The 23,646-nt window shown below is 46.2% G+C and overlaps 1 protein-coding gene across 1 annotated transcript in view; it reads right to left on the reverse strand.

The window, feature by feature from the left end:
* Window positions 1-488: 488 nt before the first annotated feature.
* Window positions 489-23,646, reverse strand: part of GALNT10 (polypeptide N-acetylgalactosaminyltransferase 10) — a 127,623-nt gene continuing 104,465 nt past the window's right edge. The window contains exons 5-12 of the mRNA XM_069969050.1: window positions 19,951-20,136; window positions 19,432-19,615; window positions 9,975-10,092; window positions 6,038-6,145; window positions 4,739-4,960; window positions 4,512-4,628; window positions 4,280-4,429; window positions 489-2,821 (exon numbers count right to left, since the gene is read on the reverse strand). Of these exons, the coding sequence (XP_069825151.1) occupies window positions 2,654-2,821; window positions 4,280-4,429; window positions 4,512-4,628; window positions 4,739-4,960; window positions 6,038-6,145; window positions 9,975-10,092; window positions 19,432-19,615; window positions 19,951-20,136 (1,253 nt within the window). The 3' untranslated portion in view covers window positions 489-2,653. The remainder of the gene's footprint in view (window positions 2,822-4,279; window positions 4,430-4,511; window positions 4,629-4,738; window positions 4,961-6,037; window positions 6,146-9,974; window positions 10,093-19,431; window positions 19,616-19,950; window positions 20,137-23,646) is intronic.

The following is a 23,646-nucleotide window of genomic DNA, read 5'->3' on the forward strand; positions in this document are numbered from 1 at the left end:
GATATGGGGTGTCCAGGCGACCTACTACGACCCCTTCTCTTTGGGGCACACAGGGGTAATGACTTTGTATAGACGGTAAGCCATCGCTATGACATGCAGATACAACGCCACACTCATTCATTGGTCAGTAAAACCCAATCACACAAATGGCTTGTGGGTACAGAGAGGTAAAAAGTGAGAAAACAAAATTGCACAATCGCCTCGTTCCACCCAGACCACTTTCCTCTTGTCCTGCAAGGCACTAGAAATAGTTCAAGTTTAGCTATTTGCTCTTCCCAGCTGGTTATTCCAATGATGCTGCATTTAAAGGGGAGCTCCATTAAGGGCTACACCTTTGTAGATGCTGTGGAGACATATCCATCCATCTATAGATATACAGATGTACGACGGACGCCACCATAAAGACAGAAAAGGAACCTTTAAATATTGTGCATGACTTATATAACCTCCCCGGTCAGTGCAGAGGTGACAGTAGTACAGTCTACTACAGTCTACTATTGAATTAGCAGCAGATTTTTCCCTATATATTAAAAAGATTAGAAAAACATAGCTGCTTTCTCCCAGAAACAGCACCACTCTTATCCTCAGTTTGCATGTGGTACTGCAACTTAGTTCCACTGAAGAAAATGGAGTTGTAATACCACGTACAACCTGAGAGCAGGTGTGACGCTGTTTTTGGAAGTAAGTAGGATTTAGCTGAGCAAAAAAATCATGTTTAAAGGGCAGGTAAGCGCAGCCTCCTATTCTTCCAAGGGAAAAGCTCATATCTATGATGCTGTTTGAATGAACCGCACACAAGAGAGCCTCCCAATGATGGTAGAAGGATCAGGTTTTCGGGTTTCCATAGCCAATTCAGCAGCTTCATTTGGAAAAAAAACGCACGCTCGCCCACACTGAGCATGCACAGGCATGGGGCACAGACAGCTGAATGTTTGGCCATCAGGTATCTAAAGTGCTTGTCCAGCTTCACCCCAACAACTAGAACATGATTGTCTGGAAAGGGAGTGCATGTATGGCCTCGCTGCTGACTGTAGTGGGCATGCTTTATAGAGAGGATCATTTATAGACTAATGCACCCACTGCTGTCTACTTGTATCTAACTCTTAGGACCGTTTTACTCCGTGTGAACTGGCCCTTATGGATAAGTTGTGCTCAGCTCCAATATAACCTGAACATTTTAGCTTCTGCCTGGTCATATTCCAAAACCTAAACCATATAGACCAAGGAGGGCGAACCTTCCACCCACCAGCTGTTGCAAAACTACAATTCCCATCATGCCTGGACAACCAAATCTTTGGCTGTCTGTGTATGATGGGAATTGTAGTTTTGAAACAGCTGGAGGGCGGAAGGTTCCCCATCCCTGATATAACGAGTTATTACAGGCTAGAGGTGGTATTTAAGTGGCCATTTTGTTCACTGACAGAACAGTCTTGTGCATAATTCCCTTAAGAAACATAAAATCAGTACAACGAAGGCGTCTGCTAACTGCAACTTGACGACTGCTGTGAAACTACAACGCCCAGCATGCCTGCAGAGCGGTGTAATTCGCCAGCTGCCGACAAACTGCGGGACGCCAGAACCCGCTGTAACCTAAGAGAAATAAAGTGGCCGTTACTTCACCGCAGCATCTGTTATGTCAGGGTCTCATGTATATAAACCAGTGCAGTCAAAAATGGAGACGTCATCCATAGCAACCAATCAAATCAATCTGTCCTTTGCATTGGATGTAAAAGGTGGAATCTGGTTGGTTGCTATGGGCAACACCACCACCATTCAACTGCATTGGTCTTGAACCGTAAGGCCCAATGGGGAAGGTGGGGAAGACTTATAAAATCTACCTGTAGCAAAACTACCATTCCCAGCATGCCTGGACAGCAGTCGGCCGTCAAGCATGCTGGGAATTGTAGTTTTGCAACATCTAGTGTAAAGCAAGAATGAGGCAGATTTATGACAAATGTCAAAAAGCAAAACTCTTTGTTGCCCATAGCAACCATTCAAATTACATCTTTCACTTTTTCATCAACGGAATTTGAAAATGAAAGCTGCACTCGGATTGGTTGCTATGGGCAACAGATGCTTAAAAAGCCTTTGTTCCCCATAGTAACTAACCACATCACAGCTTTAATATTTTAAAAATAGAATACGAAAACAAATGTTGAGCTCTAAATGGTTACTAAGGGCAACCGGACTCCCAAGGGCAACCAATCACAGCTCAGCTTGTTGAGAGCAAAACAGGAAATAGGTGCTAAGCTATAACTGGTTGCTATGGGCAACAAGGAGGTTTTCTTTTTTAACCGTTTCCTAAATTGCCCATGGCAACCATTAGGCCACTCCCCTAATTGTCTAACTGCCTTATAAAATCTCGACTGATTGGTCGCAATGATTCTTTGCGCCGATTTTTATTCCCCCCCCCCCCTACTGCATTCATTCGCAGCATCATTGAGAAATAACTCAGCTCTCGTTTACACATTCATCGTCTCCCATCTTAGATTTTTTTCTTTTTACCCCACACAGAAACGGCAAAAAAACACAGAAAGAAAAAAATCTTCCTGCCCAAAGAAAAATTATATCTCACCCAACAGTAAAAAATATAGATTTAAAATATATATATATTCCTATTTATATATGTATAATCCTTTCCTCTCCTTGGCCGTTATAAGCCTCGGTCTCGGTTGAAGGTCTCTAAGACTGTGTGGTTGGTGTTTTCAAAAGTCCATTGCTGTGTCAGGGAGCTGGGATTGCAGATGTTCATGAAGATTTTGCGGTCGGACTCGTTGCAGTCCATACAGCTGTTGGAGGTGGGGTGGTATATGGACTTGTCCTGGAAGCAGAGAAACCTGTTAGTCAACGCAGAGGGTCTCTCTGTCCTCAAGACCTGTCCTGTCCTGCTTTACAAAGACAATCTATTGATTTGTATAGACATGGTGTAATGCTTCATTACTCCTGAGGTGGCGCTCAAGGGAAACTGAACACTACTCTGAAACTTCCTTTTCACCTATTGTCAAGGAACTGTCAAAAACTTCTTTAAAGGAGTTGTTTGGTTTAAAAAAAGAACTTTTATTAACCCTTAGGCTATGTTCACACATGGTATAACACCAGCTGTTCTGTGACCCGGCCGGGTCACAGAACGGCCAATATAACTGAAGATCATCCCGGCCAGTACTGCAGTACCAGCCAGATGATCTTCATTTCTGGTGAATGCGGATGCGGGCACCATTGCCCACAATGAATAGTGGCGACAGAAAACGGACATGTCAGTTTTTCGTGTGGCCGGTACCAATCCTGCCGGAGCGTATACTATGTGTATACGCTCTGGCCGGGATTCCATTCATGCACATACAATGTATGTTTTGTATAAATCACGGTCGTTGTTGCAACAACGGCCGTGATTTATACAAAACATATGTTGTATGAACATAGCCTTGAGAAGTTGTGGTGGATTCTGTCACTCGCCACTGCTCACGCCCATGCCACAGACTTCACTCTATGGTCGGGCGGATTCCGTCGACCGTCCAAAGAACGAACAGGTTCATTCTTTGGACGGACGGCGGAGTGGTTATAAAGAACGTATTTTATTCTGAAGGATCTGACCCGTCCTGCTTTACACAGGCACACTGATTTTAATGGGAGTGTGTAATGCTTCATCCCTCCTGTGGTGGCGCTGCACGGAATATCAACACTTACTGCAAGGATTCCCCACAGATTATTAGTTGACCCTGGGGATCCCAGCAGAGGGGATCTGCTTAAAGTGGTAGTGTCATTTATATAATGTTTTCACATACTACCCAGATGTGTGAAAAGTTATGATCACATTGGATCTCAGTCCTTAGACCCACTGAGGTTGCGAGTTACCAATGGGGAAAGCTCACGGCAGCAGACTTTAATGGTGAGGACTCCTTTAATCAGTCGGATCGAGAGGCAGCTAAGGACTGAGATCCAATGTGAGCCAAACTTTTGACGTAAAACAGCTGGGATCAGAATTATCTCCAATCCTGGCCATTGCATCAATGTCAACTAGCTGACATCAGCTATTCATACTATGGGCCCAGTCCTTGCATCCACACCATCCCCATGCCATACATTTACAGTGATGGGCACTAAGTATATAGCTACAGCACCCAAATGTATGTCACCAAGGGGTGGAAGATGACTGGTCAGCTGTGTGAGTACAAACCAGAGAAATGGCGGACAGGGACTAACTAGAATTATTACTGCAAGGTGATTATCCCATCATGTGACTAAAAGGAAATAATACATAGCATAAAATGCAGATACTCACCTTCCTATACTTCCACAGCTGGTTCCCCTTCATCCCATGGCAATCGAAGAGAGTGACAGGACTTGTGTGTGATATGGCATCAAAGCAAACCTTCTTTGTATGCAGGGGGTCTCCAGGACGAATGTCCTCCCTCCAGCCCAAGGTGAACACCTGCAAGGCAGAACATTTCAGTGTCCTCATCCCATAGCTGTCATTCAGATTCTGCAGAAGGGCAGACGGTCCCTGCGTTTACCTGCTGGCTGCTCCATGCGTCTGCCTTACGTCCCTTGGTGCAGGCTTCCAGCCGCAGCTCAGAGCCCATAGACCCGTGCTTAGTATCTACACACAGGCCGATCTTATTGTTCCGAATCTGTACGGGTGACAGGTGGTCAGATAGTTGTTACCAGGACTAATGGAGAATTGAAGTGCAACAATCCCCCCTTAAAGTGTTACTGTCCCTTAAAAGAAACGCTCTATTACCTCTCCCCAGGCGGCTGCAGGGGGCTCCACAGGAGGGTAGTATTTGGGCAAGTCCCAGGCCACCTTAGTCATGAACCACTTGAAATTCTGACAGCTCAGCTTAGTACGCAGCTCCTTCTGTGACGCCACATCGCCTGGCGATAGATGACGGTAGTCTGGACGCCTCTGGTAGATGTACTCCGCATATTCATCCATCCAGACTTCAGCAACTCTCTTTAGATTCTGCAAGAGAACAATCTCTGTGTAAGGGTGCGTTCACACTGAGTAAAATTGGCGGAATTCTGAGGCGGAACTCTCTACCGTAGAACCCCGCCTGCCTCAGTGTTACACAGTATCTCTATGGGAGGGCTCGCGCGCTTCCGCTCCCCGTGCAAAGAATTGTTAAGTCAATTCTTTGAGTGGAGAGCGACGCAAGCGGAGGTGCGTTAGCCCTGCCATAGAGATACTGTGTAACACTGAGGCAGGTGGGATTCCGCAGCGGAGAGGTTCACTGTGGAATTCCACTGATTCCACCCGAATTTTTCCTGCTAAATGTGATTTAGGTCATATCAGGTAAGCTACATTCTTTGAATTGGTGGTAGGCAATTATAATTGTTTTCTCTCTGCACTGTTGATGTTTACTCAACGCTTGACAGAAAATATGAACAGTGCAAATGTTATTAGTTTACATTGTGCTTGCCCATAAGAAATTCAAATTCTTTGCAACTATACATTTACCTTACAAACAAATGCAGCAGTTTTACTGTACACCCTGGTACTCCTATCCTGAAAATAGGCTTTAATGTAACTTCACATCCAGTCCCCTAGATGGCGCTCAAGTACAAGAGTGAACCGACATTCGTAAAACGCTTAGGACTGCAAACGTCTGCTAATAAGCCGCCTGCAAATGTCATACCTGCCACTGTGTATGTAAAGATCTTCTACCTTTAAATGGATTTGCATCTGTTTTACATAAAGATACATTCATCAAAGGTCCGTACTTCTTATAAGCAAGCCCTATGGCAGACTGACACTGGGGCTGCTGTTGCGGAATATGATCTCCCCTTAGGTGTTATCCCTGATGTCTTTGCTCTGTCAGTGGAGAGCAGAGGGGCTGTCAGTACATACGTCTGACAGGGTATATGTGCTGTGACAGTGAATGGATTCTGCTGACTGCCCATGACAGCAGCTGTGGGGAATCTGATGTCCCTGAAGCTGCTCTCCACTAATAAGCTGCTCTATGAATGTATGATGGGGACTGACCCCCCTAGGATTCCGCCCAATAATAAATGTAAAAATGGGAGAGTAGGTATGAGTTACCCTGGCTAGGCTGACACCGGCAGGAACCTTGTATGGCACATATTTCCGGTATATATGTCCGACTCGTGAGCACGGTGCATCCTCCATGCGGCCTCCGCACATCCAGACCTGTGAGGAACAAAACATGGTCAGCGGCCGTGCATTCAGATAAGTACTAATGTTACTCTTCTCAAACGTTCATTACTGTTCATCCTGAGCCTGCTGGTTCATGGCTGTTACTGCCAGAACTAAAAGTGACAGATGAAGTCTAGGGGATAAGGCCTACCACAGACAAAATACATTTGTGACGTCAACTAGAGGGTGATATATTGTATTCCAGGGTACAGTCTGTATTCTATGAGGAGAGTAATATTAAGCTGTCAGACACCGGCTTCCTGAGTGTCTAAAGTAGTAACACTGGCATATATACAGGAGTCTTACAAGTGAAAAGTGGAATGTGTCACAGACGGCACTGCCAGCCATACAGGTGGGCACTGCCAGTTATATAGATAGGCACTGCCAGTCATACAGTATTCTGACTGTGGTCTCAAAAATGACCTCTAAGGAGAAAGTACCGCACACTGAAAATACTGTAACCTGCAGTCATTATTAGTAATAGGACAGTATATACCATATTGCTAATGTATATGTGAGATACTATACCAGTAGTATATACCATATCCCCAATAAGTGTATGATATCCTATAACAGGTGTATAAACCATATCCCTAATGTGTGAATGAGATCCTATAAGTAGTAGTATATACTATATTACTGAAGTGTGTATGAGATCCTATAACAGGTGTATATACTATATTACTGATATGTGTATGATATCCTATAAGTAGTAGTATATACCATATTACTGATGTGTGTATGATATCCTATAAGTAGTAGTATATACCATATTACTGATGTGTGTATGAGATCCTATAAGTAGTAGTATATACTATATTACTGATGTGTGTATGAGATCGTATAAGTAGTAGTATATACCATATTACTGATGTGTGTATGAGATCCTATAAGTAGTAGTATATACTATATTACTGATGTGTGTATGAGATCGTATAAGTAGTAGTATATACCATATTACTGATGTGTGTATGAGATCCTATAAGTAGTAGTATATACTATATTACTGATGTGTGTATGAGATCCTATAAGTAGTATATACTATATCCCTAATGTATATGTGAGATTCTATAACTAGTAGTATACGCCATATCATTAATATATACATAAGATCCTATAAGTAGTATTATACCCCACATCCCTAATATATACATTAGAACCTATAAGTAGTAGTATACACCATATTCCTTATGTATACATGAGACCATATAAGTAGTAGCGTACACCATATCACTAATGTGTATATGATAATCTACACGTGGTAGTACATCCCTATGTGTACCTGAGAACCTACAAGTAGAAAAGCAGCCCATAACCCTGTTAACACCAAACAATAAAGTGTCCATGTTTACCGACAATGATGCTTGGAGGGGACCAATTCTCCTTGTGGAGATCCAGTGTAGAAAGTCTTACATGCAAGGAATCCTGGGAAAACTATGCAAATTAGTTGTTGCTCTAGTGCCACCTGCCGGTAGATACTAAGTAAGTCAATGTCCAACCCTTCACAGAGCTGTAAGGGCAGGGGTAGGGAACCTTTGCTCTCCAGCCGTAGCAAAACTACAACTCCCATCATGCCTGGACAGCCAAAGCTTTAGCTTTGGCTGTCCAGGCATGATGGGAGTTGTAGTTTTGCAACAACTGAAGAGCAAAGGTGTCACTAGAGCAACAGCTAATTTGCATAGTTCCCTGCCCTGGCGTAAGGGGTTTTTCCAAAACACAGAAAAACATACCCTGCTTTCTTCCCTAAACAGCACCACCCCTGCCCTCAGGTTGTGTGTGGTATTATAACTCAGCTCCATTAACATCAACAGAATTGACCTGCAATATCACAGCAAAACTGAGGACAAGAAGGACGCTGTTTTTAGAAGGAGGCAGCCATGTTTTTCTAACCCTGGATAACCCCTTTAAAATCCGATTAGGGATATCAGCCAAACCAGAGACAAAAGAGAGACAGGTCTTTCTTCTGGTAGACAGACATTTTGCTGCCCACAGTGACACCTTTGTTCTATGGGTTCTAATTTGTCAACAAAATCTGACGTAATAAGTTATAATGTGCAGATGTAAGACCAACCAGGACTAGTTCAGACTATTACCTGGAAACCCTAGGGGGTAAAGCCGCACCAGTGCATGCATCACAGTCTATTACCTGGAAACCATAGGGGGTACAGGGGGCATAGCCGCACCAGGTCTATGCAGTATAAGAACCCCAGTACTATATTAAACGACTGATAGTGAAGGGGATCTTCAAACGAAGCCTTATATTAAGTTTTACTTAAAAACAGGCACCCTCTGGACCTCCCCGGAATACTCACAGCCTTGCGGGACGGGTGGCAGCGTGCAGCGGGATGTGCGGCGTTGGGACATGCTGCAGCATGCGTTGGGACGGGACGTGCGGAGAATGTCGGGGCCATGGACCAAGCTGCCTGCGGCGCCGGCAGTGAAGCTCCATGAGAGGATTAGGTCCTGTTTGGGGGCGAGTGGTCTTACTTCCTGGGGGTGCCCTAGTTTAAAGTGTCACTGTTGTTTAATTATTATTTTTATTTTTTTGCAGAAATCAATAGTACAGAAGATTTTAAGAAACTTTGTAATTGGGTTCATCAGCCGAAAAAAAATTATTTTTATCATGAAAAAAGCAGTTTGAAGCTCCCCCCCCCCTGTCTTCATTGTTCTCTATGGAGAGGGGAGGGGTGGAGGGAGATGAGGCACCAAAACAGGACAACAAAGAGTTAATTTACAGCTAACTCACCAGGCTATCTCCTCTGAAGTCAGCACTGACCTCTCTTACCTCTGAATATGGCTTTTACACAGGTGTGTAATGTAATCCTTTGTTCTCTGCTCACTGCTGGCGACTTATCTCCCTCCTGCCCTCTCCATAGGTTATACAGGGCCCGACTGATGTAAAAGAGTCAGGTGAATGAGAGAGATGGGGGGGCTGGGGAAAGTCTTTTTGAATGCAGATAATAGCATATAAACCCAATTACAAAGTTTCTTAAAATCACCTGTACTATTGATTTATGCAAAAAATAAATAAACAAATGAAACGACAGTGACATGTTAAGGTAGGTGGGGCCTTATTTAGGCTAGAGGGTAGGGTAGCTGAGGTGTCTTATTTTAGAAGGGCATCTTATTTTCGGGGAAACATTGTAACTGCGGACCCCAGAGCTTCAGGTCACATCAGGATTTGATCTTGAATCTAGTACTAGCCGTCGGCCATAGCTTCACTATAGATCTCACCCAGCTTTCTGCAAGATAACCCTATCCTACCATTATGTAACAATACAAATAACTCTTCAGGGTCTGGGGAAAGCTGTGTTGTCACTGAGGGAAGGTCTGACATTTCAGAGGCCGTTGCGGGCAGGGGCTGCCACTCATCTCCTATATAACACAGACATCTAGCTATTCTCCGCACTGCTCTGTGCAATGCAATGAGCTCAGCATGAAAATAAATAGGCTTAGTTAGCCCCCATAGCCTCGCTATCCTTCATTTCCCAGCTCCCATCCGCCCCCTCCCAGCAGCCAGCCCTTTGTGCTTGTGATTTCAGCTCAGTTATTAATCTATCAGCTCCAGATGACTGCACCACTTTATCTTAATTTCAGGACAATAAACGGAGCTGTTTCTGTGCGACTTGTCCCTACCCCGTCAAAGGGGCTCGCGGCGGGTGACTAATTACAAGGGGCGCGCGCTGCAACTTTATCTGGTAAACGGGAATGTGGCAGGCGGAGGGTTGGTCGCTCCCCTCCCCCAGGTGTCAGGAGCGTGTGCGCATGATGAAGCTGCTCGCCCCGACTCGGGGGAACCGAGACCAACTCGGCCCAGACTCACCTTAAAAGAAATTTCATACTGTTCTCCTCCCCAGATCTCCAAACCCGGGTCGTATCCTCCGAGCTCCCAGAACCATTTTTTATCCACGGCGAATAATCCACCGGCCATGACGGGAGACCTGATAGGAGAGAGGTAATGGAGACGCTGATCACAGACAATACATTTCCTTGGTCGGATCACCTGCCTGCCCTGCGGACTGAGACAACACTTCATTTGTATTACGCCGGCCGTCTGAAGGATTCTCAGATTCTGCTTCATGTTCTTAAAGATTAATCCTGCAGCTCTGGGGCAGCTTACAGCAGATGTGCGCGGCTATGCTTTACTGAGCCAGAAGGCCACAAACAGGGGCATCTCTGACACTTAAGATGCTGACACTGATCCACATGCAGAACCAGGAGCCGTGTGCTGTAGTCTATGGAGGCCAGGGGCATACAAATGTCACAGCGTATGAAGGATGCCTCACCCCCAGCTTACCGCTTACATGCCTGCGGCACAATATGTTATGTACATTGCATACATGCATCATTTGTGTTCATGCAACATCACTTTCCATCATGTCCTTGTGGGTATATGTGGTGAACAGGGGAAACTCCTCTTGGGTATAGGCAGGGTTAATGAGGAACCTTTCCAAAGCTGGGCTGTGGTCACTAGTGAAAATGGCCGAGGTTTACTAGGACTACTGGGGAAGAAGGGGGAAAAGCTGCCATCTCCACTGCGCAAATGGGGAATAGGGGATAAGCCTACTGTGACTACTGGGGAAGCAGGGAGGAGGCTGCTGTGACTACTGGGGAAGAGGAGAGGAGGCCGCTGTGGCTAGTGGGGCAGAGGAGAGGAGGCTGCTGTGACTACTGGGGAAGAGGAGAGGAGGCCGCTGTGGCTAGTGGGGCAGAGGAGAGGAGGCTGCTGTGACTACCAGGGAACAGGGAAGAAGGCTGCTGTGACTACTGGGGAAATAGAGAGGAGGCTGCTGTGACTACTGGGGAAGAGGAGAGGAGGCTGCTTTTACTACTGGGGAAGAGGAGAGGAGGCTGCTGTGACTACTGGGGAAGAGGAGAGGAGGCTGCTGTGACGACTGGGGAAATGGAGAAGAGGCTGCTCCTCTCGGGTATAGGCAGGGTTAATGAGGAACCTTTCCAAAGCTGGGCTGTGGTCACTAGTGAAAATGGCCGAGGTTTTCTAGGACTACTGGGGAAGAAGGGGGAAAAGCTGCCATCTTCACTGCGCAAATGGGGAATAGCCTGCTGTGACTACAGAGGAAGTGGGGATAAGCCTACTGTGACTACTGGGGAAGAAGGGAGAAGGCTGCTGTGACTACTGGGGAAGCAGGGAGAAGACTGTTGTGACTACTGGGGAAATGGAAAAGAGGCTGCTGTGACTACTGGGGAAATGGAGAAGAGGCTGCTGTGACTACTGGAGAAGAGGAGAGGAGTCTGCTGTGACTACTGGGGAAGAGGAGAGGAGTCTGCTGTGACTACTGGGAAAGAGGGGGGTGCTGTTACTACTGGGGAATAAGAAAGGAAACTAAACTACTAGAGAAGAGGAGGGGAGCTTGCTGTAATTACTAGAGAAAAGAGAGGAGAGGAGGCTGCTGTGACTACCAGGGAACAGGAAAGAAGGCTGCTGTGACTACTAGGGAAATGGAGAGGAGGCTGCTGTGACTACTGGAGAAGAGGAGAGGAGGCTTCTGTGACTACTGGGGAAGAGGAGAGGAGGCTGCTGCGACTACTGGAGAAGAGGAGAGGAGGCTGCTGTGACTACTAGGGAAATGGAGAGGAGGCTGCTGTGACTACTGGAGAAGAGGAGAGGAGGCTTCTGTGACTACTGGGGAAGAGGAGAGGAGGCTGCTGCGACTACTGGAGAAGAGGAGAGGAGGCTGCTGTGACTACTGGGGAAGAGGAAAGGAGGCTGCTGTGACTACTGGGGAAGAGGAGAGGAGGCTGCTGTGACTACTGGGGAAGAGGAGAGGAGGCTGCTGTGACTACTGGAGAAGATGAGAGAAGGCTGCTGTGACTACTGGGGAAGAGCAAAGGAGGCTGCTGTGACTACTGGGGAAGAGGAGAGGAGGCTGCTGTGACTACCAGGGAACAGAGAAGAAGGCTGCTGTGACTACTGGGGAAGAGGAGAGGAGGCTGCTGTGACTACTGGAGAAGAGGAGAGAAGGCTGCTGTGACTACTGGGGAAGAGGAAAGGAGGCTGCTGTGACTACTGGGGAAGAGGAGAGGAAGCTGCTGTGACTACCGGGGAAGAGGAGAGGAGGCTGCTGTGACTACCAGGGAACAGGGAAGAAGGCTGCTGTGACTACTGGGGAAGAGGAGAGGAGGCTACTGTGACTACTGGGGAGGTGTGGAAGAGTATGCTGAAACTACTGGGGAAGTGTGGAGGAGTATGCTGAAACTACAGGGGGTGTGTGGAGGAGTATGCTGAAACTACTGGGGAAGTGTGGAGGAGTGTGCTGATACTACTGGGGAAGTGTGGAGGAGTGTGCTGATACTACTGGGGAAGTGAGGAGGAGTATGCTGATACTACTGGGGAAGTGTGGAGGAGTGTGCTGATACTACTGGGGAAGTGAGGAGGAGTATGCTGATACTACTGGGGAAGTAAGGGGCAGTATGCTGATACTACTGGGGAAGTGTGGAGGAGTATGCTGATACTACAGGGGAGGTGTAGAGGAGTATGCTGAAACTACTGGGGAAGTGAGAAGGAGTATGCTGATACTACATGGGAAGTGAGGAGGAGTATGCTGAAACTACAGGGGGGATGTGGAGGAGTATGCTGATACTACTGGGGAAGTGTGGAGGAGTATGCTGATACTACAGGGGAAGTGTGGAGGAGTATGCTGATACTACTGGGGAAGTGTGGAGGAGTATGCTGATACTACTGGGGAAGTGAGGAGGAGTGTGCTGATACTACTGGGGAAGTGTGGAGGAGTATGCTGATACTACTGGGGAAGTGTGGAGGAGTATGCTGATACTACAGGGGAAGTGAGGAAGAGTATGCTGATACTACTGGGGAAGTGAGGAGGAGTATGCTGATACTACTGGGGAAGTGAGGAGGAGTATGCTGATACTACAGGGGAAGTGAGGAGGAGTATGCTGATACTACTGGGGAAGTGAGGAGGAGTATGCTGATACTACTGGGGAAGTGAGGAGGATAGCTGGGAACAGAGTATGGAATGGAGTGCGGAATGTGGCTACTATTTTAGTTACTGGGGATAAGGGCGGAACCTCAAATGATGTGTAAAACATTTTATAAAGTGCACTGATCGCCTCCTTAAAGGGATATTTCCATATAATAGAGTAACTGTATTCTACTAGGGTATACAATCACTACATCAGTAGTAGTGCTACCTCTGTGACTCTCACCAACCCCATCACACAGTACGGAGGAGCAGTGCTGCGGCCCATCAATCTCAGGGTCACAGAGGTCGGACCTCATAGATTATAAAGTGATGAGATATCCTAATGATACGCCATCCCTTTAAAACAGGGGAGTATCTCTTTACCATGTTTCCATGCATCATTACCCTAATGAGACATGACGCATATATACTCCAGGATGTACAGGGGTATATACCCACATAACACCTTATAGGCAACCAAACAGTCAATGCTCTAGGCGCTGAGAATGACTCTATCAGGCGGCACAGAAGTGACTGTCGGTAAGTGTCGGTGTCCCTATATTCCTCCTAGATTTCACTCAATCACGCTGTGTCTGGAAACAAAGGCCATGCTAATCAGGTAATTAGTCATAGGCGAGCACCGCGCACTTGTCAGCGCCAGAAACGGCTGATAAAGACATCAACCACTGCAAGGAAAAACAAGACATTTCGGAAGAATTTCAGGTTTTGTTTTATTAAAGGGATCTGAAAGAGAGAGAGATAGTAGATCCAGAAGAACAGACACAGATTCCTAACAATTACCCGGCTATAGTCTTTTACAGTTTCAAACGCCGTCAATTTTGCACGTTTTCCCAGAGAGGTCTGTAATTTTTATCGTAGTTACACTTTACCAATGAGAGACTATAAAAAAAAAAATAAATCTACACACTCCAACCTCTCCACCATGACCAAGACCAAAGAGCTTCTTAAGGACACTGGGGGGACAAAATTGTAGACCTGCACAAGGTTGGGATGGGCTACAGGACAATAGGCAAGCAGCATGGAGAGAAGCCAACTGTTAATAGATATTGGAAAAAAACACAAAATGACCGTCAATCCTTATTGGCCGGGGACTTTATGCAAGATCTTGCCTTGTAGGGGTAAGGATGATTCTGATTATTTAGATGTCGTACAATAAGATATTCAGGATTTTATTTTTTATAGATTGTCATTCAAATTACACATACACCTTTCAAGTGGGAAAACTTGAAAAATCGGCAGCATATCAAATACATATTTTCCCCACTGTATATAAAAGCTAGCTACTTCCCTGCGCGCTGACATTACCATTGGACTTCATTTGGGAATGCAGCTTTCAGCTCTCTTCTGTGGTTCGGTAGAGAATTTCAGGGTCCCTATTCTCAGGATCACGGGGAGCCCCTGCGGTTGGACCCCCCAGATGCCCTAACTTGTGCATACTATGGATAGGGAAAGACTACCCCAAATGGGAATATCCCTTTTAGTCAAACATTGACTAAGGGAATCTAGCTCCAGTAGGTGGCACTGTAAAGCAATGTATCTTCCTACAGGAAATGAGCTAATTTGCATACTCTTTTCCTATAGCATTGCATGGCTTGTAAAGTTCCATATGCCATTTGGTGGTCTCCGCAAGGAGACACACCAATCCCCTAGTCCCGCTATTTACGGATGGGTAAATCCTCCTTTTAAAGGAGATTCCAGCTTGGCATACAATTCCCAATCAAGTTTAAAGCGACTCTGAACCCACAATTTGCCCCCCCCCCAAACCACTTGTACTTTCGGATAGCTGCTTTTAATACAAGATCTGTCCTGGGGTCCGTTCAGCAGGTGATGCAGTTATTGTCCTAAAAACAACTTTTAATCTGGCAGCGCTGTGTCTAATGTTCCTGGATTATTCCTAATGATGAGGAGGGTGGGGAGGAAGGACGGAGAGGTGGTGCCAGCCTAATGCATATACAAATGTAAGCCCCGGCCGTTAGACACAGTGCTGCCGGATTAAAAGTTGTTTTTAGGACAATGACTGCATCCCCTGCCGAACAGACCCCAGGACAGATCTTGGATTAAAAGCAGCAGTCCGAAGGTACAAGTGGTTTGGGTGGTCAGATTGTGGGTACAGAGTCGCTTTAAATGCTATTTGTTAGGAAAGCTACTTCCAGTAGGTGGCAACAGAGAGCAAGCTTATTCCTTCCTTTGAGAAATGCAGTTAAAGGGGTTTTTTTTTTAATTTTTTATTGATGCCTCTTTAAATCTTGGTTGAGAAGCAAGTCCTGACATTCTTATAATTCATCTTATTAAAGGGCCCACTGCGCTCATGTGAGAGCTACAGCCAGGCACGTTGCTGTACACGAGGTAGTGGCTGCACCTGGTGTTCCAGCTCATCCTTCACTGTAATGCAGTACTTGATACAGGTGCTATCCAGTGTATGAGGCTGTAACTGGTAGGAACTGAAGAGACCATACTGCTCCTTTGAGGGCAGGTGCCCCTTTAATCAGCTTGTGGAGGTGCTGGCAGTCAGATTTATTTAAAGGGATACTCTGAACATTTTTTTTTTCCAGAAAGTTATACAGATTTGTAAATTACTTCTATAAAAGAAAAACTACCAAGTACTTATCAGCTGCTGTATGTCTTGCAAGAAGTGGTATATTCTTTTCAGTCTGACACAGTGCTCTCTGCTGCCATCTCTGTCCATGTCAGGGACTGTCCAGAGTTGGAGAGGTTTTCTATGGGGATTTGCTACTGCTCTGGACAGTTCCTGACATGGACAGCGAGCACTGAGTCAGACTGGAAAGAATACACCACTTCCCGCAGGGCATATAGCAGCTGATAAGTACTGGAACACTGGAGATTTTTAAATATGTCGTTTACAAATCTGCAGAATTTCTAACATAAAAAATACTCTCTTCCTAATTTTTTTCATCCATGTGTCCTACTTGGTGCTCCTGGTGATGGACAGAATCAGTCTCCTTACCCCTCTGGCAGCTGATTACATAGTCCTAGATTACTTTCTGAGAGTCTTTTAGCCTTACTTTCCTGCTGCTGCAAATGTTCTGCTCCTTCCCTAGCAAGCAGGCAGAGAGCTGTATCTGTAGAAGAGCCACTGAGCATGTGCGACCACCAGCCGCAGCTCAGTAGGTGGACGCACACAAGTATCAGTATGGAACATCTACATTAAGGAGGGAGAGGGGGTTCAGTCACATTTGATCGCATACATACAGCCTTTTTTTCGTCCAAATGAGCCCATTAGGAGTCATCGGGATCTTTCTGGTGCCGTCAGTATCCGTCATTATAAACACCTTTAAAACATCTCTATTAGTTTCTTTAAAAAAAATTCCCCGCCGCGCTCCTCTGCTCCTTAACATGCGAGTTCCTATGCTGTATCTTGGTAACAAAGCGCAACCAATACTTTTGATAATGATGCAAGCGCGCGTATCTGCACACAATCAAACAACATTAGTCGGAGGAAGGAGGGGGGGGGGATTAACCCTTGCTTCACCCTGAATACAAATCCGCACATAGAACCGTTAGTGTATAAGGCGGGGTACGGGAAGGGTTAACCATCACACATCCAGGCAGGCCGCAGCTCAGTGCCAGTCCTGTAATAAATGATCCATTACGGCAACAACCTTGGAAACACCTTTTCTAGACAATCATTCAAACATGACAAAAGGAAATATATTTTATGCAAAAAAAAAAAAAAAAAAGAATATAAAATCATTGAAAGTTTGACAATGATCTATACATGGCTGGATCTGAATAACGTACAGACATTGTGCTCAGGGGCGGTTAGGCTGAGATCCTGTTCATGCGGATACGGCTTCACTCCAATTAGGAGAGTGTAATACATTGTACTTTGTGGCTGTGTATATATATTTCTCACGTTGTCTGGGTTCCCATTGATTTTCAGTGAGCGGAGGTCTGAGGTGGGTATAGCTCTGTGTAATAACTAATGGACGGGGTGCAGGATTGGTGAATCCCTTCCTATTAGCTGAACATGTCCCTGAAAGAGTCCACAATACGGAGTGATTTATAGCACACTAGCTGGGGAAGCGCTGCGGCTACCTTTACCATCATTTTGGAGTGTTCCTATGCATTGAAACTGATATAGTTCCAGGAAATAGTCTCGTATTGTGTATATGGCTTCTGTGCAGACCTATATGCTGCCTTGTATTATGGATTACACAGTTATATATATATATATATATACATACACACACACACACACACACACAGTGGTACCTTGATTTAAGAGCATTTTGGTTTAAGAGCTCACAGTTTTTCACAATTGTGACTTGGTTTAAGAGCATTGCTTTGGTTTAAGAGCTCCCTGTACTGGGTGGGAGGGGGAGTGGGGGAGGGGCATAGTCTGCATAGCGGGGTCTACAGCCCTGTACTCTGACCCAGGAAGTCCCCCTCACCTTCCAAATCATAGCAGATCCACTTCAGGCTGGGGCTTGCATCAGGGGACAGGACTGTGGAGGTAATCTCTTCATAGCTGTAACCCCTCTCTCCCCGGACAGAGAGCGCTGCATGTATGTGCCCACATTTGCCCTGCTCATTCCTTCATGCTCCCTGCAGTCTCTGTCAGCCCTTGTGTTTCCCATCCTCTACATTCCTGCTACAATGTTCCTGCACTCACACTTAGCTTTACACACTGCTGCTATAATGTGCCTGCACTCACACTCATCTATACACACTGCTTCTATAATGTGCCTGCACTCACACTCAGCTATACACACTGCTGCTATAATGTGCCTGCACTCACACTCAGCTATTCAAACAGCTGTATATAAAGTTTCTGTCACTGTCCTCCTGCACATCTCTGTGATTCTCACTTCCTGGTCCAGGCTAAACACACCCCTCCTTCCCCACTGCTGTCATGTGACCACACAGACCTCTGACAGCTGCCCTGCTTCTCTATTCTAGCCTGTTGTACTACGCTACTGCATTATGGGGATCTGCAGTTCCATCCTGTATCTACAAACTGCGGCTGGTTTTCCGGATTATGCCCTTACTATACATTATACCCCACATGATAATTGCTGTACTGTACAGTAACTTATATTATCACATTCAGCTGTTTCTCATTGTTTGTTTCATCTGTTCTATCTTTGGGGTGTGGAGCCAATTTTCTGCATTTCAGTGATTTCTTATGGGAAAATTTGCTTTGGTTTAAGAGTGGATTTAGATTACAAGCACGGTCCCGGAACGAATTATGCTCGTAATCCAAGGCACCACTGTATATATATATATTTTGTTATTATTTTACACTTTGTAGACTTGGTACATAAAAGCAATCCGCCCTGTTATATGATTATTGTCAGTACTTTGATGGTTCTAGTCTGACCAGTCAGCAGCCTTCTACAACAGGTCCCTGGTGATCACATGACCAGTCACTGGAACCAAAACAGGCAATGGCAGCATTGCTGCCCCTGTAGTAACCCAGCACAACCACTATACAATGTATGGAGCTGTCTACTTCTGGCTCGGTTCCCTTGGTACAGTATGTAGGCAAAAACTGTTCTGGTTGTTGGATCTTCATTGATCACATCCTGAGGACAGGCCATCTATTAAAAAGTTCCAGAAAACCACTTTAAGGGTGCAATCCCACGTACAGGATCCGCAGCAGATTTGATGGTGCAGATATCAATGTAACTAAATGACTGAACACAGCGTCAAATCTGCTGCAGATCTTGTACGTGTGAACGCACCTTAAACCTGTGCTGTATATATACACTCAGTAATGGTCCACCCACTGTAATTAAAGGGGTACTCCAGAGAGAAAAAATATATATCAACCCAACTGGTGTCATAAAGTTATACAGATTTGTAAATTACTTCAATTTAAAAATCTCCAATCGTCCAGTACTTATCAGCTGCTGTATGTCCTGCAGGGAGTGGTGTATTCTCTCTGCCCTTGTCAGCAGGAGCAGGAAAGGTTTTTAATACGCATTAACTACTGCTCTGGACACTTCCTGACATGGACAGAGGTGGCAGCAGAGAGCGCTGTGTCAGACTGGAAAGAATACACAACTTCCTGCAAGACAAACAGCAGCTGATAAGTACTGGAAGACTTGAGATATTTGAATAGAAGTAAATTACAAATCTGTATAACTTTGATACCAGTTAATTTGCAAACTATTTTTGTTTCTGGAGTACCCCTTTAAATTGGACCTGCAGCTCTCCTAACCTGGGTTGGCTACAGGTCCAGGCTGCAAAGGAGGAGCTTCCTTTTAAATTTAAGGGAGGGGAAGTGTTCCTCATGTTTTGGGGCCATAGATAAGGACCATTTGGTTAGTTTGGGCTCCTGGATTGGTAACTTACTCGAAAGGCTCGCTGGGATCAGGGTTCTGCAGCTCTGCTGGAATGGGGATGCGCTTGTAGAACATCTCCCAGTCGAAGGCCCCCCGCATGGCGTCTCCAGCTTGTGTTTCGTATCCAAAGTGGTCGTGATCGACGACATCAATCATGGGGCAGACGATTGTCTTGCGGTTCTGGGCTATGCGGTCTGCAGGAGGAGAGGACATTTCATTTCTATGGAAGAAAACCCCCTAAACCTAAGATAAGCCGCCATGTATTGTAATTACAGCAAAGTGCGGATACAAAGCAATGAGCTGTTTGTACATAATCTCCCCGGTAGTAAGAGATTTAGGTCAGACACTCCGCCAAAACAAGAAGTGACAAATGCCAATCCCTCCGGAGAACGGTTGCTATGAGGATGCACAGGAGGGAAGACACGGGAACTTTGTAGTAGGGAAAGCTATAGATCCATCTGTGCAAAGCAAGGATGTATAAGGATGCAGGAAATGGGGGGGGGGATGGGGCAGTGCTGGCGGTACTTACCCAGCAGCGGAGGAAGCCAGTTCACATTGGCCTCGCAGTGAGAGTCGAGGAAAGTGATGACTTCTCCAATGGCCACTGCGGCTCCCAACATACGCGTGCGGATGAGGCCTTCTCTCTTCTTGGTGCGGACTATTCTCACTTTGGGAAAATTCACCATATATTGCTCCAGGCGTTTTTTCAAATGTTCTACAATGGAGAAGAGAGAAATTCAGAACCGATATAGGGAAAATCCAGTCACAATGATCCATCATGACAAAGTGTGGAGTCTCGGCCCAGTAGAGTGCCGAAACCACTTTAGCCCCATTTACGGATGTCAATGGTAAGAAATCTAAGCCTAGCTCTAGTCATATAAATGGTTACTCTATAGAGGCTTTTAGTTTTGAAAATCAACCTAAAGATCGCCTTAGACCTTCAATGACGATCGATCAGCCATCATTTATTTCTCCCATCTGGCCTCCCTCCTCCCTATACATAGGAATGCGTGACACGGGCAAGTGATCTTGGTTTCTCTATGGGGGGGATTAAGCCAAGCCGCAGTCAAAGAGCCCTGGCTACGGCTTATCTCTCCCAGAACATCAACTATTGGTGGTCATTTGTTCAAGCCCCATACATCTTATACCGACAAAAGTATAAAGCGTATGGGGACCTTAAGATGTGTAATGTATCATGGTATCATGTATGAAATCTAGAGAGAGGTCAGTGCTGACATCAGAGGAGAGAGCCTGGTGATGTAGCTGTAAATTAACTCTTTGTTGTCCTGTTTTGGTGCCTCATCTCCCTCTACCCCTCCCCCTCTTCATAGAGAACAATTAAGACAAAGAAGAAAGCTTCAAAACTGCTTCAAACTGCATTTTTCGGCTAATAAACCCAATTACAAAGTTTCTTAAAATCGCCTGTACTATTGATTTCTGCAAAAAATATATATTTTTTTTTAACGACAGCGACACTTTAAAGATTAAGAATAGTCATGTCGGCAATGGCTCCTTCCACTTTAGGTGCCAATAAGCCAAGCACCAACCACACCTTTTCACAAAGGATGGTGTTTATGGTGTTCTGCAGATAGGGACAAGGAACTAGTAATACAGCTATGAGACATTATAGACTTCTATAAAAGATTCCCAGACAACAGGGAACAATCATAATAAGAGATATGGTAAATGTGAATAAAATAGACCTTGACATTACACTGTACAAAAGGAATGACTATAGAAAGACCTTGTAAGAGACTAGGGAACAGTCTGTCTTTCTATGTTACTCTTTATGTAAGTGGTCTCAGCAACAATATGGGTCATGCCAACTACAGTACAGCGGCTATCACAAATGGCGCAAGAGACTGGCAGTGATTATAATCAGAATTTAATTGACACATCAGTCGGTGGCACCAAGTCGGTAATCTGCATGAAGAAGGGCAGCTAGAGGCAGACGCATGGCACGCAGCCTGACTCATGTGTATTGGCTTATTTGTAGAGACAGGGTGAAGCCCCGACCACTATTGTTAGTAAAGACGACTTGTTTTCTGTAGATTATGATGCAGTGAAGGCTAATGTTATTTAGCTGTGGTTGTCCAGGTACGATGGGAATTGTAGTTATTGGCCCATATAGACAGGGTCTTTTCTTGCCCTTACATTAGAGGATGGTACTGACCCCCCTTACTCTGTGTGTTCTCTGCAAGAGTAAGGGGGGGGGGGGGTGTGACAATATCACTAACAGTTCATTCTACTTCACCCCAGAGACTATCTATACGATTAAGATCGGGGGACTGTTAAGGCCAGGAAAGCATGGCATGATGCATTGTGTTGCTTAAGGTGTTATCCTGCCTTGGTAAACAGCTGCCAGATAGGGCTATAATTCATTATCAACAATAAACCCTAATGTCCAAACCTCTACTCCATTGTTTAAAAAATGCCAGGGTGTTCCAAGAAAACATTCCCCACACTATTATGTCACCTCTGCCAGCCTAAACTGTTCAAACCTGATAGAAAGGATTATTGAAATTTTGACCCTCTCCATCAGTGCCCCAGAGATGTGGATCCATCTGACCTGCATATTTCTCCAGAGATCTGAATCCATCTGAGCACACCATGTTTCTCCAGAGATCTGAATCCATCTGAGCACACCTTGTTCCTCCAGAGATCTGAATCCATCTGAGCACACCATGTTTCTCCAGAGATCTGAATCCATCTGAGCCAGGCCCGGATTGGTAATCTGGCAAAGCGGGCAAATGCTCGCTGGGCTGCCAGGATTACCAATCCGGGGGCTGCTGGTCCTGGCCCCCATGTGCACCGGCCCTCAGCAGTGGCTGCAAGAATAGCGCAGCGGCCGGCTGCGCTATTCATTCAGCCTCTGCAGAGGGCCGGTGACCTGGCCCTTTAACTGTGAGCGTTCAAGATGAACTCTCACAGTCTGCAGTGGCCGCACTCTGCCTCTGACTGACAGATCCAGGGAGCCATTGGCCCCCGGCCCTGCCAGTCACTCCTGTGGCCGGCCGGTCTTCGTAGCCGGAAGTTGTCAGGGCCGGCCCGGGGTCACAGACGTGCCGCGCGCAGGCACGTCTGCAGGCACCTCTGCCAGGCCCCCAGCGGCTGACGTCACTTCCATGACGCGCCGCTAAGGACCTGGCAGGAGAGAGAAGAGAGACGCCGCCATGCTGCAGCAGGAGGAGGCAGGTGCAGTGACCGAAGATCCGGGAGGAAGAAGCTGCCAGGAGCGAGTTGACAGGTGAGAATGTGTGTTTTCTTTTTTTACCCCTTTACATGTGGCCATTGGGGGGGGGGGGGGATTTATGTGGATGCACAGCAGGAGGCTATTCTACATTGGGGGGATGCAGGGGGAGGCTATTCTATATTGGGGGGATGCAGGGGAGGCTATTCTATATGGGGGGATGCATGGGGGGCTATTCTATATTGGGGGGATGCACAGCAGGGGGCTATTCTATATTGGGGGATGCAGGGGGGGCTATTCTATATTGGGGGGATGCAGGGGGGGCTATTCTATATTGGGGGGATGCAGGGGGGCTATTCTACATTGGGGGGATGCAGAGGGCTATTTTATATTGGGGGGATGCAGGGGGGCTATTTTATATTGGGGGGATGCACAGCAGGGGGGCTATTCTATATTTGGGGATGCAGGGGGGGCTATTCTATATTGGGGGGATGCAGGGGGGGCTATTCTATATTGGGCGGATGCAGGAGGGCTATTTTATATTGGGGGATGCAGGGGGGCTATTCTACATTGGGGGGATGCAGGGGGCTATTCTATATTGGGGGATGCAGGGGGGCTATTCTATATTGGGGGATGCAGGAGGGGCTATTCTATATTGGGCGGATGCAGGGGGGCTATTTTATATTGGGGGGATGCAGGGGTGCTATTCTACATTGGGGGGATGCAAGGGGTGCTATTCTACATTGGGGGGATGCAAGGGGGGCTATTTTATATTGGGGGGATGCAGGGGGGCTATTTTATATTGGGGGGATGCACAGCAGGGGGGCTATTCTATATGGGAGGGATGCACAGGGGCTATTCTATATGGGGGGATGCACGGGGGGCTATTCTATATGGGGGGATGCACGGGGGGCTATTCTATATGGGGGGATGCACGGGGGGCTATTCTATATGGGGGGATGCACAGCAGGGGGGCATTCTATATTGGGGGGATGCACAGCAGGGGGGCTATTCTATATGGGGGGATGCACATGG

This window comes from Dendropsophus ebraccatus, chromosome 1 (genome assembly GCF_027789765.1).
Source record: "Dendropsophus ebraccatus isolate aDenEbr1 chromosome 1, aDenEbr1.pat, whole genome shotgun sequence".
Lineage (NCBI taxonomy): Eukaryota > Metazoa > Chordata > Amphibia > Anura > Hylidae > Dendropsophus > Dendropsophus ebraccatus.